The following is a 22,316-nucleotide window of genomic DNA, read 5'->3' as shown; positions in this document are numbered from 1 at the left end:
TGCAATGTAATGGGCAGAGACATGCAGCCATACTCTCCATATTGTGCAGTCACTAAATTGCAGTCTGTGTGAACAGACATGTATTTGACCAGCCATGAATGAAGCAATGGCCACAGGCTGTTTGCTGGGTCAGAATTATTTTTTCTTAGAATAACCCTCAGGGGAGAAGAAAAAGGTCTTGCAAATTATGTTGCAATGTGCTGGACTGTGGCAAAAACTGATTGATACATGCTCTTTCAATCCTACCTTTTAAAATTATAGCAGGGGGATGAGTGGGGAAGTGTTACGAGTGTGTCCATAGAACATGAGAGGTTGGTGATGGAAATAAGAAGCTCTATCAGTTGTTGCATGCAGCAAGATAAAGAAACCATTCAAAGCTTTTAATGTTGCTTGGAGAAAAGGAACAGGAATGACATAGTGCTTAAGACCAATTGGAAAAAAAATAGGTTATTGGTGAGACAACGGCATGATCCGCTGCATGATTTTGATTGTTTAGAAATTGGGTTATCAACTACCTTAACCAGGGAGAAGGGACACCTAGAAGATGAGGTAGGTCATAAGGTATGATCAGATGAAGAGGGGTTTGGGAGCTGGGCATTTTTGAAGGGTTAAAGTAGTTAAGAAAAATTTGGTAGAAAGGCTCATACAAGATTTCAGGAGAGTCAGCCAAGGAGGAAATAACCAATGGAGGGGCCAAGGCACCCAGGAAAGTATCTGTTGTTCTTCGATGGTGATGCAAGATCTGATGCCGCTCTTTTAGCACTGGACTGAGAGTATTCAACTGCAGTGTTGCAAGGGTTAAAACCAGTCCAGAGACAAGTACATATGTAATTTGCCATTTGGAATGAGCATTCCCAATTTAGCTTTCAACCGGTGGCAAAGCCTAGTCATAGCAGTAAGATGCCAAATATTAATTTAGGCAAAGCTACGCTGCTATATACCCTTGGAAGCTGTATGATTAGAAGTAGTCAATGCACTATAACTGACCTAATTTCTTATTTTTATTTCGTAACTAAAAGCAACTCAAGGGAACCCTGAGCACAGAGGCTTGCTCAACCCACACCATAATCGGCCTCGCTGACTGAACTAGCTGGTTGGCTAAGAATTGTATTCTTATTAAATTTTAAGACCTTTTTTCCAAATGGCAAAGCTCTCCTCCCTGTAATTCATGAGAGCCCCATCCGAGAATCACAGTGTAAAGAGAAAGAGAGTGCACAGTGTCAGACAGCCTCTGTTGTTCCCCCCAACAAGTTATAAATAAATATAGGATACTTACAGTGCTCTGTACTAGAGAAAGCCAAGATCAAGGCCAAGTGTCACAGTCCTCCCTGAAAATAATTGCAGCATGCAATATAATCCTACATACTCTAGCAATATGTAGTCTAAATAGCAACGAACAGGATAGCACCAGATTGTGGGTGGTGGAATTGTACCAGACCCTGGGAATTTTACGTTAATTAAGAAATGCTGATTAATAGAGAGCTGTAAATTTTAATAAGCCAGTAATAAAAGAGAAATTGCGTTTAAATAACAGGCGTGTCTTGATTCCCTGGAACAAATCTTCTGATTTTTAATCGGGGGAATTCACCTAGTGGAAAATTTTGCCTAACTTAAGACAGCAGAAGTTTTCTGTTGGTGTTACTCACTGTGGTTTAACTCCCTATCCCAGAGGTCTGCCTGGGTAACTGAGCCATTGGGAAAGAGGTCTTAGAAGCAGCAGAAGTTACAGTCTTGATACCAAAATTACTGGGTGAGGTTGTGTCATACTAGAGGAGAGAACAGAGGATCACAAGACTTCTGGGGTTAAAGTGTTAAGGTACATAAGATAGTTCAACTTATTTCCTGAAACTGCTCAGAAGGCAAGTTACAGGTCTGCTAGGAAAGAGATTACTAAAGGTACTGGATCTGTGCTGCCCCAGCAAGATCCATCCTCTTTCTCACATCAGGGTACAACTGCTTCTTCCCCCTTCTAGTGGTACAACTACACGTAACTTCCTTAACCACAAAGTGAAGGACAGCCCTGGATCTTTTCTCTTACTGAGCACACACGGTAACAGGGACATCCTGAGGTTTGATGCAGGTTTCCTTGTACGTATATCCCAAAAGGAGGCAGAGCTGACTCAGAGAAACTTGCCCATTAGTATCCTATCTTTACATCATGCTCTGCACCCTGGTGGATCATACAATACTTTGTAGATTATATAAAGGAGCTCTGTTCAGTGGAGGGACATTATTGTAAGCATAAAACAGGAATCCAGACAGTTTTGGTAATCCAACCTCAAAAAACATGGGCATAAAAAAATCTACTGTGGCTAATAAAAAATGAAAAGCAAGGTCTAGTTATCCGCAATGGAATTTCAGAAATCAACACTCAAAACTTTCAACTGAGGAATACGTATGTTCCTGAAAAGCTGTGTAACTGTTCAAAATATCAATAGATAAATCTGTGCCCTAAATCTGCTTCCTACCAACCTGGTAGCTTTCCATAGTGATTGGGAAGTGCATATTGTAGCAAATTCATTGCCAGACTATCTTTCTTGCATGGGAGGAGAATAGTCCCTCCAAGACAGAAAAACCTCTTAATCTGGACATGGAGCTCTGGCTAAATGAAGCTGAGTCTGCTACGTGCCTCTAATTTCTTTGCTTTGATGGAAGTCCTAATGTCACCACTTAGGCAATGAGAGGCAAGTTAGGGCTTTATCAGAACTAACTGGCGGCAGGCAGAGTTGAAGGCAGATCTTGATTAAGTGCTCTAAGCAACTGGAATTGAACTGTGGGACTGCAGTGGGAAGTAGTGGTCCACATGCAAGTTTACATTTCAGAGCCCCTCAAAGTAAGCCCCTTTTAAATCCTGACCTTTTTCCTCCAGCTCTCCTCTTCATGCTACAAGTAAACTCATGGAACCTGCCAAAGTAGAAAACTAACTTATTAGTCACAGGACAGTTGGTGGCACACAGAGCATACTCCTGATTAATTTATCAGTCTAGGTTATTTTACAGCCAGCTGGCCCACCCTCATTGTGTTATATGAGCAAGTTGCAAACTATAAAGTGTTCACACAAAGATACATTTCTCTCTCTTCCCCTCACCCTCTGCTTTTATTCTGTGCTTGTTTCTTTAGAATAGTGGTGTTGTGGGAAGGTTCCACCAAGTATCTGTATGCCTGCTTCTCATTTGCATTAAAGAGTTCCCAAGATGCCATGAAGAAAGTTTAGTGTTAAGTAAGATTCAGGCCTTGATTTCCTTGAGGGTTAGAGAGGGGTGGGTTTGTTTTCTTGTTTTTGTTCTAATTCTTCTAAAATTGTGTAAATACAATTAGTATTGCTTGTTTTGACTGGCTACAGTCAGTAGTGGCTCTCTGCAATTTATATTTGTGGAATTTATTCGATTTTGGTACTGTTTTATTAAGAGAAGACACAGTGACCCAATTAGAAATACTGATAGGGATCCTGACCAATTCAATCTTTACATTTTATCTTAAAAAAGAAAGAAAGAAAGTAAAAATTTCCAGATAGCAAAATTATGAAAATCACAGGGAAGTGCCACCTAAGACTGTACTTCTATTGAAAATGTAACCACCACAAACTTGTTTTCCACTCGTCTGAATCAAGACTGGGACTAATTTCCCAATGTATTAGAATTGTGCATTTCTTTTTTTGTTCTCTTATAGTTTGCAAGGCAAACAAACAAACAAGATTAATTACAATACTTCCACAGTCTGTCAAATAAGGCAGTTCTGTTGCTTATTTTTTAAGCTAGTGCATTCATGGGAAATTTTTTTTTGTAGCATTATCTCGTAAAAATACACATGTAAGTTTAGCACAAACCATAAAAATGTATTGTAGACTTCAGCTAATCTAGTATCTTTCATTTGTAAGGAGGATTTGGGTGGAGGCCAAGTTAATTAAAACCAGAATAGAAATGTGTTCTATTCATATGAGTCATACACCTCTGACTCACAATAGAGTCTGTGCAGCTAATGGGTTAATTTGTCCCGATAACACAGAAAAAATGAAGCTAGAGGTTATGACACTGTTTGAACTGAGTGCTGGTTTCAGACAGTACATGTGCAAGGTTTTTATGCAATTAAGCATACAGATCTGCTCTAATGATGTCCTTTCTGTCTATTCAAGTGCCGTTACAAACAGTTCAGAAAGATCTGGAGGTACAGAAGGCTTAGAAACCTAGGACTGACACCTTCAATACTCTATTATTGTAACAATATGCACATGAAAGTGTTTAAGCTACTGTCACATAGAGACAAGTCTAAATCGCATGCATGCAACTCGTAATGCTGGCAATTTCCTTCTAGCTGATGGCCCTGCAGCACTTCAATGGGAAAAATTCCTCCCCAAGCAACCTAATAAACCCGCACACTTACTTGCCTCAGTGGCCTGACGCTGAGCACCTACATCTTTACCACAAGAAGTGTGGTAATCTTTTAAGCTAATAGCCTTTGCAATTCCTCTGGTCCCTTTTCCCCCGGGGACTGGCATTCCACACAAGCCTCACCGGTAACCTTCCAGCTCGTTGTTTTACACCACAACTTAAAGGCACAGATAGGGTACACAAAGGGGAACCAGGTTCCTAATCCATACCTATCATTATCTTCTGTGCAAAGTTAGAGAAGTTCACTTACAGCTTTCCTCCTTTCACGTTCCTGCAAGACTGTGAGCCTTTCAAGACAGGGACTGTATCATAGCATGCATTCATGGAACTGCTAGTGCAACAAACCCTGTAGGCATGGATATAAACCAAAGAGCAATAATAAGCGCACCCGAGTTATATCTGCCTAAAACTTAGTGCCAAGGTTCAAAGCAGACAGCAGCATTCTGCTACTCTGCAGTTGATTTAGTTATCTGATCTCCAAGGGCCTCACAAGAGAAGACATAAATTATCCTGGTTTTTCAACCCTCATGCAGGTGAAAGTCTTAATGAATACAAGAGTGGACAGGAAGCATGTATCTTTTATGAGCTAATTCACAAAGCGGCTATAAGGGATTGTTTGAGGAAAGCAGGCCTTAAAAGTAATGGTTTTGTGGGTGTAATTATATAGGATTGTGCTAGGATGTGAAGACAATACAACACAGGCCTCAGTGTAAATGTGACTGAGGCTTCCCACGGTGATGCGAATATTTATCCATTTCTAGGTAAAACAGACTCAAAGAAACCACAAGGACTTTTCTCACATATTTAAGTTAATTCAGTATTTTGCTGAATTGAGGCTACAGTCCTCAGCACCTTGCAAGTTTCACACTGCGCACGGGAATATATATATTCCCCCCCTTACCTAAGAATTGCCACCCAAAAAAAAAAAAAGAAAGGAAAATTACATTAAAAAAAAGAAGAAAAAAAAAGTTCTGGTCACAGCGATTTCCCCCCACTCCCCTCCATGTAATTTAATAGCCTCATCTGTTCATCTAATGTAGCAGTTATAAATTTGGCATGTGATCCAATGGACTAATCATTCAGAGACATGACTACAGTCAGCACCATTCATTCCTCCCAGCATCAAAAGCCCTAAGCAGTGGATGGTGCTGATTAGTCACAGCTGAAGACTTTAGAGCCTCAACATGCTAGTTTAGTATTAATTTTCACCTAAGTGGAACAGTGCAAAAATCCAGGAGAGGAAGGAATAGTTAAAGCATGTTTTCAGGCTTATTCCCAATAAAATTAAACGGAGCCAAGTAGGAAACAGTCTGTGCAGTCTGCCACACCATGGAGATCTCAGAAGGGAAGCAGAAGATGCTCTCCCTGGTTTTCCTCACCAGCCTATGTGAGGGGCATGGCCCCAGGCAGACTTCCTGCTCTTCACACAGAATATAGGCACCAAGGTTGCAATCCTGGAAAATCTGTTCGAGCACCACCTCCCCATCTAAATTTCACCCTTGATTTTCACTTGAAAAATCCCTAGCATTTTATGCCTGCACAGGTTTGAAGCTGACCCAGTCTCAATGGGACTGAGTAGTTCCAGTTTTAATCTGGTTGGGATCCAAAAATGAGATGTAGCACTCAATCCTATATTTGTGCTCGGAGAAGGCCCAAGAAACCTCAACTGGCTTTACAGACAAAATGCAGTTGTGTCTGCCATTTTCCTAAAACACAACTTGTAGATGATGTGGTGCTGCTCACCTTCCCATGTGAGCTCACCTAATGGCTAGAGAACAGGTAGGAAGCAGGGGGTGAAATTATTATTTGCTTTGCCTGAGGAAATGCAAACCTAACTCAGGCTGCAGGCTATGTAGGGTAGGCACACTTTCTCCTGGAGCTGTTTTGACAGCCTGAGTCCTGGAGGAGAGGAGTGACAGTGACCAAAGCTCAGCAGGAACTTTGCATTGAAACAGAGGTGATGTTAGTCCTGGTTCCTCTTCAAAATGTGGTTTGGTATTTTAGCACTCTCTGATTGACTAAAATACAGAAGTAGGCCTTACAGGAGGCCCAGAAGACAGGTTCTTCCCCCAAATCCTCTTCCACCTTTTCAACAACCTAACCACCAGTTATGCTCCCTCTTCCGCTCTCTTTCTCCCTCTGTCAGTTAATGTAGAATTACTTTATACACAGAGTTGCAACTTCAGCTTATGAGACCAACAACACTAGAAAAAGCATGTCATCTGAAATTCACATTGCAGGTTACGGCACTCTTCTAAGAAGGAGGAGAAATAATTCCCACAGGTGCATAAAGGCATTAAACCCAGATCTTTTACTTTCTGGGTGAATAGTGATGAAGAAATTGTGGTAGCCAGACTGTTACCTTCTTGTTATACTGCAATGTTTGAAGAAGAGCAAGTCTACTTGCTCTTCAGGACAAAATCCATAAAATTCAGGACAAAAGCTGTAAGTGCATATGGTGGGGCTTAAGACCGTGGATCCTAAGCAGACAGAGATACTACTTTCCAGCCTTGAGTAACAGAGCTGGGATTGAAGAATGGCATTAAAACTCACCCTGTCCTTAGTGTTCCCTGTTGATTAGGTAGCTCTGCTTGGTGGTTTCAGCTTTACAAGCAGACCTAAAGATCAAACACCTGCTTCTGGATTCATTCCAGTAATTCAGTGGCTAAAAATGTTGATCTGTAGCACTTTAGATGCCTGTATTTTTGACTGGTTCCAAGTTCTGCATTGAAGCTCCTGCATTAAAGGGTCACAACAAAAACAAGTTTATAAAAAAAATAGATCTCAAAATCTTCCTAAGTGCAGTTATTTTCTGAAACGGACAGTTTAATTTTGATCATTTTAACATTTCACTAACATTTTGTTAAATTTCAAATTAACACAATTTCTCTGCAGAAAATTGCATTATACCCAGCTACAATATCACCACTGAAGTGTTCAGCAATATTAAACCACAGGTATGCTTTGCTATTTTGAGTCAAATACGGCATTTTCCCGACCTGCTGCTGTTAATCATTTCAAGCATATGTTTACATGGCTGTTTTTGCCAACCCACTTTCAGCTGTCATCAGCCCCCACAGAAAATAATAATAAACACTGAGTACACCCACAAAGAGGTAACTGAGAATGCGTTAGATGCATAGAGAGGTCTGGAAGCTCCAAGAACATAAACCATACAGCCTTCCTGATTTTTTGTCATACATCTCATACTTTGACCCAACAACAACATACAGTGTTGATTTTCAGGTGCAAATTTTATTGTGGATCATAACAAAGGTTTCAGAAAAAGCACAGGAAAAATCAGCAATAGAGTGTCTCTTACTTACAGAGTACATAAAATATATTCTGTGAAAGCTACTAACTCTGCAGCTGAAGGCAATGCAGCTTACTTTAGACTTATTTTCAGATACACGTGTTAAGAAGTAAATTTTGCAAATATTCTTTTTTCTCAATTAATTTAATATTGAAATTGAGAACCAAATATTTCAATGACACTAACATTGTCACAGAGTGTGTAGTATTAAACTGTTAGACAGAAAATAAAATCTTGTTATTGCAAAAAGAAATAGTCACATATAAAATATTGTCAAAATACATAAAATTAGCCCTAGTAAATGTTAAATGGCTCAAAACCTCTTTGGAAAATCTGTGGATGCTGAGGTATGCATAATTTTGGAATTTTGGTGCTGCTATCTCCATTTTTCATGTGATACATCAAAACAAAACAACTTAAACTTTAAACTAATTATAACTTTCTACAAAGGATTCCTTCAGCCTTTTATTGTACTTCAACTGTAAAGAGAAAACTCACACTAATTCTTATAGTAAAACGACAAAAGTCTATTAGGTAACAGTGTAGAAAATCTTGCAAGAGGTCTTCAAGGCACTGTTCTCTCTTTGGGTGCTTGGCACATACCCAGGCCATTCACGAAGGCTGTTTTGATAGGGAGACAAGAATAACAAAAACTAGACCTAAAGCTAGTATCTAGTATATTAAATATCATATATATCTTTCTCTAATGAAATAAAACCCATTACTTTTAAAAGCCATTCTGCTTTACAACACTGTGGCTTGCAGTAAGGTGTCTGCTAAATTAATCTGAAACATGAATTTAAAAAACACACTTTACAAAAATAAGTAAGAACAAAGATCAACCAAGTAGCCTTTACCTCAATCAATATAGTCTGTCTGAATGTAAACCATTCCCAAGCACTGCAACCCTTTACAAAACAGAAAGGACCAAATGCTCTGTTGATTTAATGCCACTGGTTTACATGGAGATATGCCAATCAGCAACTTGGTCCACAGTCAATCGAAGTAGATTAGGACCTTATCCAGCACTCGCCGGTCCACTTGAATTCCTGTACTATGTAGCTGCACGGGCTGCTGCCAGCCTATAACAGGAAGATATCTACTGACTAAGAAATGCAAAGAACTAGATATTCTGCAGTCAGCTCATTTAATAAGAAACTTGGTGCGTCTGAACTCCATTGGAAATATAGAGCAAACCAATTCTGGACTTTTTGTGTGTGTCTCAGGTAAAATTATGCAAAGATTCCTTCAATACCTTTTTTCTAGGGCCTGGTTTTTATGGCAAGTAAATGCCAGTCAGCTGGGAAAGAAATATGAAAGGAGCTGACCTCAAGATATTAGGGTTTCAGATAATTATTTTGACAACAACTTTTTGACATACTATTAAGAATCTGTAGCTCCTCTTCGAAAAAAAAAAAGTTTTGTGTGGTAGACAGAGCATGCCAGGATCCATCAATAAGGAAAGGATGCCTCTCTCCAACCACAAAACAAATCTGGATACCATACTGCTGGATGCAATGGATGGATTAGAAGTTGGAGAAGCACAGAAAACTGTTCTTTTGGCAGTTTCATAATGCCCCAGCAGCAGCAATGTTTACTGTTTGTTTGTTACTCAAGGAAGGCTAATAATCTGCCAGTTTTTGGTGGACTCAGCTACCTGTGGGCCTTCATGGGACAGAGAGCAACAGACAAGCACATTGGTCTGGTGGACGAGATCCAAATACCACCATGAGACCTTAAGGCAGTGGCTTGGATTCATACTACCCGGTTTTAGAGACATAGCCAAAGCGCTGAGATAGCAGCCTCAAGATCAGAGGCTCCCTCTGGGACTAGTACAGAAACTGGCCTCTCCAGGTGACTGTTCATATCTTACATGGGCTAAATCCATTGATTTGGATCTATTTAATCATTTAAAGTAATTATAAATAAAACCATGATTGACCTAAAACTTAAAGAACTTCTACCTTAATATAAACAGTGAGGAAAATTCTGCATTCAGCTGTACATCAGTATACACCGCTGTGTATCAAGAACAAAAGTATTATAGGTGTCAGCAGAATTTGGCCCAGCTAACGTAACATTTCACTTCCCTGAAGGAAAGTGCTGGCCTACACTGATTGCTGAAGAGCAAACTGTTTACAGTAGTATTCTATATTTCTATAATATTCTGTATCAAAGCAATAAATATTAGATATAATCTGTATATTAGATTTCATAGTTATCTGATAGCTATTTAAATCTACACTGTCAAAAATATAAGCAGTGACCCACTCCTACATGGCAGCATATACTATTTGTGTGCATGTGTTAAAACTATTACATGGGTCTGTATTTACATAGGACACTCTTGTTTATATAGCAGATTTTAATTTACATAAATTCTTACCATAGGATAGATAATTGTGTAAAGGTTGGATATTGTTTAAATGTTTCTATGGTTCTGTGTAATTGTATTTCAGCATGAGGATTTCACCATTCTGTCTCAGTTTTATGTTTTTTAAGGATGGAAAATGGAGTCTGACAGACTTCAAAATCTCCAATATAGCACAGGAATACTTATTTTCAAGTCCAGGCAAAAAACAGTTTCACTGTTCCTAAGCTTTTTCCTTTACATATATAAATCTCCTCTTAAAGCAAGTGCACTCCTGAAAACAAGGGCAATCAAAATGTTTTGGCACTGCTGAGATGTAAAAGAGTATTTCAGCTGAGCATGATCTGCAGAAAAACGATCGTAGATTTATTAATTAACAATTACAATTACTACAATCTAGGTGTGCAAATGAAAAACTTACATGTGAAACATTAAAATAAGCTGAAATTGCTGCTGGTATATACATGAGAAGTTCTGTCTCAGTTTGCTCAAAAAATGCTTTCTTAATTCCCATCATTTAGCTTCTCTGGTATTAAAGATATAATGAAAACATGTTCATTTTCACTGAGGTCAAAATGTCCAGTTATTTACCTGTGTAAAAGGCAAATAATTGTTATTTTCTGCACCTCTAATTTCAGAAACTCATTTAAAAATATAGAGGTAAAAGAATATTTTAATAAAGATATTTAGAATGCTTATAACAATCAGATAACAATCCTGAGTTCAGAGAACATCCAGGTATTGTCCTTTGAATTAAATATTGACTTTCCATTGCAAAGGTTGATATTTACTTCTCAGAATAATAATTTCTGTGGCCCCCCAGCAGAAGTCAGTATCATTTTGTTATTAAATATCAGTTAGTGTTCATCAAAGACAGAACGTAATCGCTTGTCTTCCCTTTACGCTAATATTGCACTGGAAAACTCTACATTAAAAAAAAAAAAGCTTTATAATGCTTTATATACTGAGTAACGTATAGCTGTAACTGACTCTTCTTGCCAGAACTGCATTTCTTCAGATGAACAGACTCAAGAGTTGACGGATTGCTTTCCCTTTCACCTATACCAGTTCTGCCATAATTGGATGACTATTAACAAGTCTCCTTCCTGCACTAAGCAGTCTGAAGATTTCTAAACAGTCGTCCAGTGATTCCTGCCTAAGAATTTTTTTCCTTACTGTGTAATCCAGGATCCCAAGAATCTGTGGTTGCATGGGAACACTTCTTTTAGAAAGGTATCTAATACTAACATCAAGACTTCTAGCAAATGATTAATTTACTCTTCAACTTATGCCAGTGCAGTTTTTTATGATTAACACTTGTGTCAGGCAGTCTCTATCAGCTTTTTTATGCAAACATAACTGGTGCTTGATATCAAGTCTAAGGGAAGAATCAACTCCCATTTCTCTTTTGTGTCTTTGTTAAAGCTAAAACCAAACAGATAACAGCTTATACTTGGTTATGATTAGAAAAAAGTACTCTTTATAGCCATGTAAAATGACCAAAGAACCTTACACTGTAACGGAGTCTTTACAGATGGGAGTAGTTTTGACCTAAAAGCAGTGCTTTTGTATCTGAGAGGCTACAGGAATGTTTCTGGAAAATAAATCTTATTTTTTGTGCTGGACATTATGCAGCAAAATACATTTATCATAAAATCAACCAAAGGGACAGATTCTAAATCCTATTTAGCAATAAATCTATACTTGCAACCTGGTAATCCTGTGTTTAAACTACTAAAAGAAAAACAAGCCATTCTTTTACTTTCTAATATTATGTAATAATACAAACATTATAGGGAAACTGTATTATACAGGTGTGTTTTCCTGAAATGTGTACTTTGCAAAAAAGATCTCTTCCTCGAACAAAAGCAAGTGACAAGCTGCAAAGTGTGCTTATGCGGAATGGTCAATAACACATATTTAAAGCAGTATCACATTATAATAAGTCTGAAGGAATGAGTAGCCACTTCAGTTTGTACCCATAAAATTCAAGCCTAACAGCACTGGAAATATAAATTAATCAGGTTAAGTGCTTGAGAAAGTCTCTTCTTTTTAGCTGTGAAGTGAAGAAGAGTATTTAACTGTTTCTCCCTGTGCACATTTGTCATAATTAGAATGGAACCATCTTATCATGAATACAAAATCCCCAGATTAGAAAAGATATATGTAAAAAATATTAAAATAGATACTCAGTGCTGAATCTTCCTATGATTGGCTTTAACGGCTGATTTGAATTAGTTACTAAATCTCTTTTTCATTCTTGTTTCACCTACTACAAAACAGTGTGAAGACAGTTACTATTGAGACATTAATTCTCCTGAATATACCTAAATACCTTCCTCCAAACCTTTTTCTTCATAATTTATATTAGTTTTAAATCTACTATGAAAATAGTAGTGCAAGAATAATGAATTAAAAATTCTTCAGGTAAATGGTTTAGTTCCTCTTAGGATAAAGATGCAGAGGAATGCCGATGAAAAATACACTAGTTGTGATGCTTTCTTTGTTAACACTCCTTTACGTCCCAAATCAATTCTTCACTCCACATTCCTGTATTTGGTAAACAAATTGTACAGTACTCTCAGTGTAGATTTCAAGTCACAATTTACAATATCTAGAAAAAAGGACAAGGGAAAAAAACATTAGTAACTTCATTAGCTCAAAACATTTCCAGAAAAAGCGCCTGTTCTCTACTTGCTTTCCTTGTTCAGATCCATATCCATGAATATTCGAATCACAAAGATAGTAAGAAAGAGTAGAAATATAAATAAAGCACAGTTTTTAAACTGGCAACTCAAAAATCATTATTTCAGCCGCTTTTAGTTAGGGATACAAATGGCTAATGTTACTGATGAAGAAATGCAACCAAGGTTTAGATGCCCATGAGACAAATTGTGCCTAGCATTACATATATTTAATATGACTGAATCTTCAGTTGGTTATGGCCAAAAAGTAATGATTTTGAAAAAAACATCAGGCAGGAACCAATGGAACTCTTCTCTTATGTAAGAATTGCAGGACCTGGCGCATTCTGGGCTGCAACATCCTTTATTAGGCCTAATTTCAGCAAGATAGCTAGAGGCAAGTTTAAATTTTCTAAAGGATCTAAAGAAGCTAGGTATACAAGTGCCCCTCGAAGACACTTCTGAAATGCTTTGGGTTAGCTGATGTACATGCTGAATCAGTCCTTAGAAACTCAACATCTAAAGTAAATGATTTATAGGAAACAAAAAACTAATGAATACCTGCTGTTTCCAAGAGAAGTTGTTGAGAAAGTCAATATTATTTCACAAGAAAACTATAAAACAAATTGACAAGTACTACTGCAGCAGTCTACACTAGTGCTTCAAGGAATATTCAATCTCAAATAGGGACTCAGAATTGCCCTCAGAAAGAATAGAAAAGAGTTAGAATAGAATAGAATTAGAACAGAATTAGAATAGTCCTATCTCTTTCTGTTGATTGTATAGGAACTCAATCTCCTAACTTTGGTTCTTGGAATTGGCCATGAAGGTGTAAAGCAGGAGGTCTTCAAAACCTCCAAGTAAGCCTAGTAAATTGTGTATGTAATCATCACATATTTTTGCCATTATATTTATATACGGTGATGTTTCTCACAGATTGTGAAGGGTTTATACTTTGAAAAATGTATCCAATCAAACCTATGCATGGTGTCCCAAAGTATGCAAACTTTGAAGGACTAAAGATATTAGCTACACGGCAAACTGACATCCATGGACAAAGGGTGAAAATGATCCAAGGGTGAAAACAATCAAACCTAGATTTTATGTTGAGACTATGCATGGTCATGAAACCATGGCCACATGATTTTGTGGCTCTTAATAAATCAGATCAAAAATGCTTGATATAAAATGAAGAGAAAATGCCAAAAACTACACAAAGGGCACATTGCTCCCACAACATCATGTTATATGCAAACAGTATTGCAGAGTATAACTCAGAAGTTTCCTCTTTCAGGCCAGTAGCAAGCTATAACACCTTCATTTCCTAATACAGAACTTCAAATGAACAAAGAGATAACTTTGACAGGTCTTTGCAAAGTTACCAGAAGACTCCACCACCACAACAGGATTCCACAGAAACGTCCAAACTAAAAAGAAGCGTGCTCCCAGAGAAAGACAAGTTCTTTCCATTGCTATGTGTGTTTGACCAACATGTCTAATATTTTACTGGTTGAAATTTTCAAAAAGAGAAACTTTAATTTGGCTTTGATGTACACATTTCAAGAAGTAATCTGAAAAAGCTCAAACTGCAAATGAATTCATTACAGACTCAGTAGATTATTGTTCTGGCCATTTTTAAAGTAAAAGGTCACGGAAAGCTTTTTAATACCTTTTCAATTATATTGCAAATAACCCAAATAAACTGTTGACCCCATAAAAATCATTGGTTTTCATACTCATTTATTTAACCGCATTCTTTTTTCCGCTAAATATGTTTTTCATATTCTAAAGCACTTTTCAGCATATTTTTTCCTCAAGAACCTCAAAGAAACAGTGTAGGAATTTAAAGAGTATTTAGTATACACGTTTAGGGTAAAATCCTTTTCAATACTCTTTTGCTCACTGGAAATTTTAAGTACGGGCATTGTGCCCAATGTAACAACACATAAAACAGATGTGTTTTTCCATTCACATTGGGCAGGAAGTTTCATATTAAGCATTTCAATAATTGCACAAGAAATGTCTTATATATGCTGAAATATCCTTATGGCTTGATTTATACTGGAAAAATTAGCTGTCCCCTAGAGCAATAAATACCTGAAAAATTAAATGCCATAAGAATTTTAAACCTCCATGGGGAGTAAGGGATCAGAGACACTCTCTGTTTTACTTGGATCCCTAGATTTCACTATTTCCCCCTTCTCTCTTTGACTATTTCAAACATAAAAGTTTGTGATACAGTCACCACTGGTTTAGCTAAGCATGATTGTGGATAAGAGTTCAAGCTATCAAAAGAAGCGAAAAAATAAGCTGGGTAGGTCCAGATTAAATGCATAGGCAGCATAGGCTCAATCCTGAGACATATTTTTTTGTGTGTGTGCGTATGTCTGCTGCTGTTACGATCTGGAAGTTGGGAGGGATGGAAAATAAGCAGAATGGAGCAGAACTTGATTCAGTGATGTGTGCCTGAATCTCCAGAGAGCCCTTACTATTAGAAATAAAACACTGAGCATTAGCTTATATCAACTCCTCAGGGAATGACAATCCAATATTACGGCATGAAAAGACTGCGTGCACCATAGAATGTGGATCTGCAATGGGTCTTGAAAACACACGTATATTGATTATTATGGTTGGTAACCAGCAGAAGCCCAGCTACCACCCCTGTTGGGAAGAGTGGAGCGGAAGCTGCACATTCAGCTCCTGCATGGTAAGAAGTGGTAACTTCTCATGGGAGGAACCACAAGAGTACCCTATAACATAGTGAATCAAGGGCCCTATATCCAGCCTGAAAAGCTGGATTTAAACCCTGTATTTATATGAGCAAAGAGGACTGGAATCCTAGGAGTGGAATCCTAATTCTGCTAAAGTCAGCAGCAAAACCTTCATCTTCCCTGAAGACACATTTTACTTTCAGTCTCCAGCTCTAAATCTAATTTAAATATGTACAATTAGGTCCTGCACTCAAAGGCAGTGAACATTTGAATGTGAACATTTGAATTTTTCTTCCACAACATCCACCTCTTCTGTGAAAATCTTGTAAATTACACTGGAATACTTGAGGTTTAGTATGAAGATGTGGGATGGGGGAAAATGGAGCAATTGGAGCAATTCAGATCTGTCAGTGGCACCATGCACAATTGTATTCTTTTTCTTTCAGTGAATATCTGAGTATTACTGCACGTTTGGTCACGCAAATCTTACCCTGGCCACTCAAGAGAGGAAGCCTTGTAGTATTTGAAAAAGCATATCCATCAGCTCATTTTGAAATTAGCATTTCAAAATGTATCTTCCCTTTCGCTCTTGGATTAATGTTTTAATCTTCATTTAGCTATACCATAATCCTATGAGATAAGATCTGGATCCAATGCAAAATTTTAAGAAGATACAAAGAAACTAGAATAGATACCTTCTGGTCTTGGCTTTGGTTTTTCCAATCCACCATCTTGCATTAGTTCAAACGCAAAGGATACATTGAGGACCTAGAAATATAATAAAGGTAGTCGTTATTGTGAACTATATACAGTATAGTACAAATGGTCAAAAGAAGACTTGAAGCTGAAGACCCAGATGCTCAGAAGGAAAAAATAGTCAGGGCTCTGTATATCAGTGGAAGATCTGGTCCATGGAATCCAGACAATCCATTGTTTTGGTTTTTTCTGGGTGGTGATGGTGGTTTCCGAAATATAAAAGGAACTGAAAAATAACATGTGAATTAATGTTATCCATAGAAAAATTACTTACAAGTAAGAATAGCCCACCTCCCACAAGTTTAAAAATTGGAACATGATGGCCCATGACGTGCTCTTGTCTTGAATAGACAGCTGAATTGCCTGGACAGCAACAGACACAGGGGTAATAGTTGGTCTTAAAATGATACATAGTACATATATGCCTTCATGCTTCCAAAAAACATGAAACCTTTCAAATGTTAAGTTCTTGGATTTTGGACACAAAAAATCAGTTCTGTCATCAATTCTTGTGTATAATTCTTTATACACTTAATGAACAGTAAGTCTGGTTCAATGACAGCATCACACAATGGCTGCCAAAATCAGCTAATACTCGCTAACCACCCCATCATTAACATAATTTTCCTTTTTATTCTGGATAAGCATTAATAGTGACATCTTAAAAATGCTTGGAAATGGTTACCAGTATGGTCCTCTCTTGATTTCAGCTATTTACATCAAACTTACGTGGAAAAGTTTGTGTCATCCTTGTACTACGAGACACGTTTATATGTTTATTTGTTTTTAACTGAAAAATTAAATCTAATTACCTTTTGTTCAAAACTATCAGGAGTCAAGAAAAAGCTGTGCAGAGGAACAAAATAGCCTTCTAGGAGACCCATTAGCAGGACTAAGTACACACCATCTGCAAACTGTAAAAAAAGACATTTCTCAGTACATTTTCTGAAGAATAACTTATTGCTTTGCTTAGTGAACAAGATATATATTGTCTAATGCAGAACTGTCAACAAACTAGTAATACAAATATTTTAAATTGCAACTAAAAGATCTCATCTCACTTTGATTCCTTTTATTTAGTTAGTACATTCTGTTATGTCTTCTCCAAAACGGACTTAATGCTGAAATATACATGCAGAATAAAGTTCCTGGAAAGAGAGGTCATCAGTGGCTTTGATCTATGCCTTTGCTTTCTATTCTACTAGTTGTGGTGAATCAGAACAGCCACCTTTCAAGCTCTCAAATGGCATTCGCTGAGCAGAGAAAAGCAGAACGAAGGTGCAATCTCATGATGCACTGAAATTCAATATATTGGAGGAAATAAAGGAACAAAGAATCATCTTTGTCCACGTTCTGCAAGTCTGAGTCAATTTAATTTTAAGTGTATGTAATTACAGATGGAAGATAGCTAATTGCTATGATATACGTTCATTTCCGTCTAAAAAAATAGCAACATCCATAAAATTTTTTTAAAGGTCTCTCACTCTTACCCCTGTGGCATCAGGTCTATCAATGCACTGAGATATCCTCACAACCAAATTGAGTTATCTGAAGCAACCCATCACCTTCCTGAGGTAGATAATTTTCTTTCAACTGACAGAAATACAATCTCCCATCTTAGGGAATACTGTTTCAGGTAAACGCTTAAGGGGTTTCTAGGTACATTTGAATAATACGTTTTTTCCAAAAGTACCCAATGCAGTAAGCAGGCATAGGGAACACCCTTCTGAAAGCTCTTACCCATTATTTCCAACTAAATCTTAATTTTACCTTTGAAAAATCTCTATCAGATTGATAGCTATTTAAATAAACCAGAGATTCTTAATAACGTGAATCAAGACATAAAATAAAGCCTGTCCTGAAGACACCTGGGTTTTTTTGATAGTGTGGATACAATCGTTCCTGCCTGACCTTGTAATTTTCTTATGATAACTGCTGCAATTGTTCACATGGGGAGGTATTAATACAGCAGGATTAAGCTTTTCTTTTAGCTTCTTTCCAGCCAATTTAGCAGCTGAGAACAAGAAAGAAGACCATGTACCCCCTTATTTCTGTGGTGCAATCAAGCCTGCAGCCCAACTGTACAGCTGCCTATACACTTGAGTAGCCTTACTCTCAAGAACGTATCTCACTGAATAGACTCATTGTAATCCCATGCGATTGCGTGCTTGTGTAAAGGTAGGCAGGAAACAACTGTTCAGCTTGACATTGGATCAAACCAAGCGGACAGTTCTTTCCTGACCAAAACAAGCACAGGTTCTGCTTACAGCACTTGGCAGCGCCCAAGAGGTAGCATCTGTTAATTGATTTTTATGCTAATGGAAATACAAAACTGTTTTAGAGAAATGTAGCTGCCCTCATGATTTCTCTGCTTAATTGGTGAGGGTCTTCCTTATACGAACGTATTTAGAATTGAAAGGTTTCCTGCTGAAATAACATCTTAGAGCTCAATCAATAATAATTCAACGAAATTTCGCGATAAAGTTGGGGGCGTAGTGCATAACATAGTGCAACTATCCCTCCCCTTTAAGAAAGGCTGTGAAATTCTACCTGGGTCTCCAGTTCAGTGACCTCCAAATTCAATTTATTGAGATGCTTGTTCACAAAGGTGATGAGAGTCTGAAATATGAAAACAATGTAGTGAAGGCCTATTCACTAGGGCAGCAGTTCAATGCATACAGTACGAACTCCACTCAGAAGCGAATCTGCATGAGTGAAGAGACCGCAACACAATTTTTAAGTTTAAAAACTGAAATGTGACATAAGAAAAACAAAATCTTTTTTCTCCCAAGAATGAAGAACAGAAATAAAATGAACGTGATGTATATAAATAAAAATACACTGTTAAAACAAAGTAATTCTTAAAAAAAAAACTTGTAGCAGACTATAGGGAAGTGGGTAATTGGACTCCACTCAAATCTGACAGCAGCCAAAATACTCTAGGTCAGACCCCTGGCAGTTGTAAACTGGATACCTCTTTGGCATCAGTACACTCACTCTACCAGTTGGGTTCTACTCAACATACACTTTGTGAGAACTTCTTTTTGATGGAAACTTTGATAACTACATGTTGTTCTGTGTTCCAAAGTCAACTTCACGCTGCTAAATATTAATAAAAGGTAACATTACAATCATGAATTTGTATACTTGTTTAAGCATAAAACTCAATTGTATTTAATGAATGCAAATTATGCCAATTATATATTATATACGTACACACGCACTACATATGCACAAACAGATACACACAAGCATGCACATGCACACATGTATTTTAAAAATAAAAACCTTCCAACCTTTTTCACTACATTGAGCTTGTCTGGAGCATGGTCAAATAAAGTATCAAATGCATCTCTTTCTGAAAAAAATTCAGAGATGTTAATATACTGAGCAGCAGTTGTCCAAATGCAGAATAAACACTTATTAAGGCACACACTCATTTAAGACAACAGAGTCAGCGAAAGGTTTCAGTATAATCTCTTTGTATTCCAAGTACCATGTATTTTGCATACTGCTCTCTTGCTATAAGCTGCTAGTAATGTATTCTCTATTATTTACCAAAAGCATAATTTTCAAGTACGATTTGAATTACCTAATAACCCTGTTTCTCAAAAATGAACAAAGAATGGTATCTTTATGCGTAAAACCTTAAATAGCCAGATACAGGGAGCTAAGTAACCAAATCATTGTGTGCAGAAGACCATGAGTTTACATCTAAAGTCACTACATCTACAGAGGCCCATTTTCCCCATGGGCCACTGATGGCATTGTGGTGTGCTATATTATTAATCACCTCAAGCAAGCTTATGATTATACAGCTGCAATACAGTCCTTTGTATAGATGTTTTTGGACCATTCTGATTCGCAATTTAGGACTTTATCAGCAGGACAGGCAACCTAGGGTTGCATGATTGGAGTGCTACTGTAGTCACCTTTTGAAGAAAACAGGGGAAGAAAAAAAAAAAAGGCACCAGAGCCTTTTGTGAGCAATTTCCATTTTGACAATTACCTGAATGATAGCGAATGACTCCACAAAAAGCTACATTCATATTCCTCAATAAAAAAATGCTAAAGTAGATCCAAATGCATTTGTAGAAGGCAGACTTTATACAGAGTAAGACTGCTCAGGGATATCATTGGGAAAAGAGGTCATGCACGTAGCCTTTTAAACCAGCTGTAAGGCAACCATTGAAATAATACAAGAAGCAAATGCTAAATTCTTGGTGGGACTCCACCTAAGCTCCTCAGATGACTGTTTTCTGTTGGCCAGGAATTTGGCCAGTCTCAATACTAGCAGTAAGACATCCTAGGCACAGGAACTTGCATGGTGTTTAGGCCTGATGAATAATGACTCAAAGTCATTAAAGTGTAAGTAGGTAATGTATGCAAGAATGCCAACGAGTTCAGCAGCTGGTTTATGATAAGACATCGTTTCACATTATGCTGGGAACTTAGGACCATTAATACTATTACAGTAATGTTCTGGAGGTTAAACCACAAAGCACCTGCAAATTAACACGTGCTGAAAAGCAAGGAAATGTGTTTTAAAGACAGTCAGACTGATTTTAATGCTTTTTTCCTTTTGTTAACTGCCACAATAGCCCATGGTGCATATATTTATATATTTGCCAGGGCAACTTGAAATCCTCTACTTCCTTGCAGTTTGATCAAAATGACCACCCACTGCAGAACTAACGTATACTTTGGCTGTCTCAAGAAAAAGATAATAATCAAATGAACTTACCATGCCTTCCTGATAATGCCCTATGAAAACAAAAACAAAAAACAAACCACAGTTATATATAATTCACTTGCAAGCATTGTACTGCAAAAGAAAACAGCATACGTGGCCAGATCTTCAGTTTGGTGAAAACTGGAGTAGATCCATGGAATTAAGAAAACCTTCATCAAGTTACTCCAACTGCGAATCTGGATTAGTCTGAAGTCCATCAGTATAATATCTCCTGGCTTCACTAACGTCTCATGAGAGACCAGATCTCAGATTTCCTACTATTGAACCAAATCAACACACCTTGCCTGAGTGAAGAAGGCTTTTTCATGTTGATTTTGTGAAAACTTTTCCCTCTGTTTTGAAGATACATTTACCACACCAACTACAATACAATTCCAGCCAAAACAATGCTTGGATTGGGTTCCTAAGGACTGCAGCATTTTGCTCCAGTTGATCCCTCATATAACTACGATACATAAACAAATGCATAAAGATTAATAATAAGTCAATAGTCCGACTTCTATCCATTCTGTTAGAAACTAGGATATTCAACTATCGCTTTCGGTTAGTTTGGAATAACTTTTCTGTTACAAATTGTTCAGTGAGATGACATGTACGAGGCTTACTACCACCATTTTACATTCCCAAAGTCCAAACACCTAAAAATAATCATATCACATTCCTTTTTGAAAGAATCTAGTTCTCTATCAAATAAATACCAACATAAAAGAATAAGGCATATCTTTCTTGTTTGTTTGATGGACTTTTGAATAAAATAATAAAAAATATAATAAATACAGAAATAAATTAACAGTAGATAAATATAAAATAGAGATTTTGTATATCTTCACTCTCTCTTTTCTTTTATCCTGGTCTCCTGCTCTCAGTTCCCCAGCTCTAATTCCTCACCCTTTTGTATTTTTAGATGCATGTTTGCAGCTCCTGAAAAGGCTAAAATACAGTCACTGGCTGATGCATCATCTTCCTTGGAACCCCAATACCAAAATCTAAATATCAGCAAATGTTTGAATTTCTGAGACGCATCTGTGTTCAATTACTGAACTCTGGCAAAAGTGGTGTTGACATACTCAGTGTTACCAGTTATTTCCTCTTGGATTTGTCGAGACTGGAGGATTCCTTCTCGTTTCTGGAAAAAATAAAAAAGTGACATTTTTCTCAGTAAAGTTTAATGCTTAGGGTACAGTAAAAATTTATTTGTCATCCATAAACATAATTAGATAAGAAACCTGCAAAATAAGAACTTTTTTTAAACAAACTTACAGTAATATATTATTTCACCTTGCAAGTATTTCAGAAAACTCTTTTGTACATTAACAAGAAACTTGAAACTCCACCTG

At 37.3% G+C, this 22,316-nt stretch overlaps 1 protein-coding gene across 1 annotated transcript in view; it reads right to left on the bottom strand.

Moving 5' to 3' along the window:
- Nucleotides 1-10,417: 10,417 nt before the first annotated feature.
- The window catches only part of PARVA (parvin alpha), a 69,708-nt gene continuing 57,809 nt past the window's right edge, over nucleotides 10,418-22,316 (bottom strand). Inside the window, exons 7-13 of the mRNA XM_075163190.1 lie at nucleotides 22,047-22,105; nucleotides 20,971-20,990; nucleotides 19,523-19,584; nucleotides 18,777-18,845; nucleotides 17,039-17,140; nucleotides 16,166-16,238; nucleotides 10,418-12,686 (exon numbers count right to left, since the gene is read on the bottom strand). Of these exons, the coding sequence (XP_075019291.1) occupies nucleotides 12,610-12,686; nucleotides 16,166-16,238; nucleotides 17,039-17,140; nucleotides 18,777-18,845; nucleotides 19,523-19,584; nucleotides 20,971-20,990; nucleotides 22,047-22,105 (462 nt within the window). The 3' untranslated portion in view covers nucleotides 10,418-12,609. The remainder of the gene's footprint in view (nucleotides 12,687-16,165; nucleotides 16,239-17,038; nucleotides 17,141-18,776; nucleotides 18,846-19,522; nucleotides 19,585-20,970; nucleotides 20,991-22,046; nucleotides 22,106-22,316) is intronic.

The sequence above is a fragment of the Calonectris borealis genome, chromosome 14 (genome assembly GCF_964195595.1).
Source record: "Calonectris borealis chromosome 14, bCalBor7.hap1.2, whole genome shotgun sequence".
Lineage (NCBI taxonomy): Eukaryota > Metazoa > Chordata > Aves > Procellariiformes > Procellariidae > Calonectris > Calonectris borealis.
This window is presented reverse-complemented; position numbering and strand designations above follow the sequence as displayed.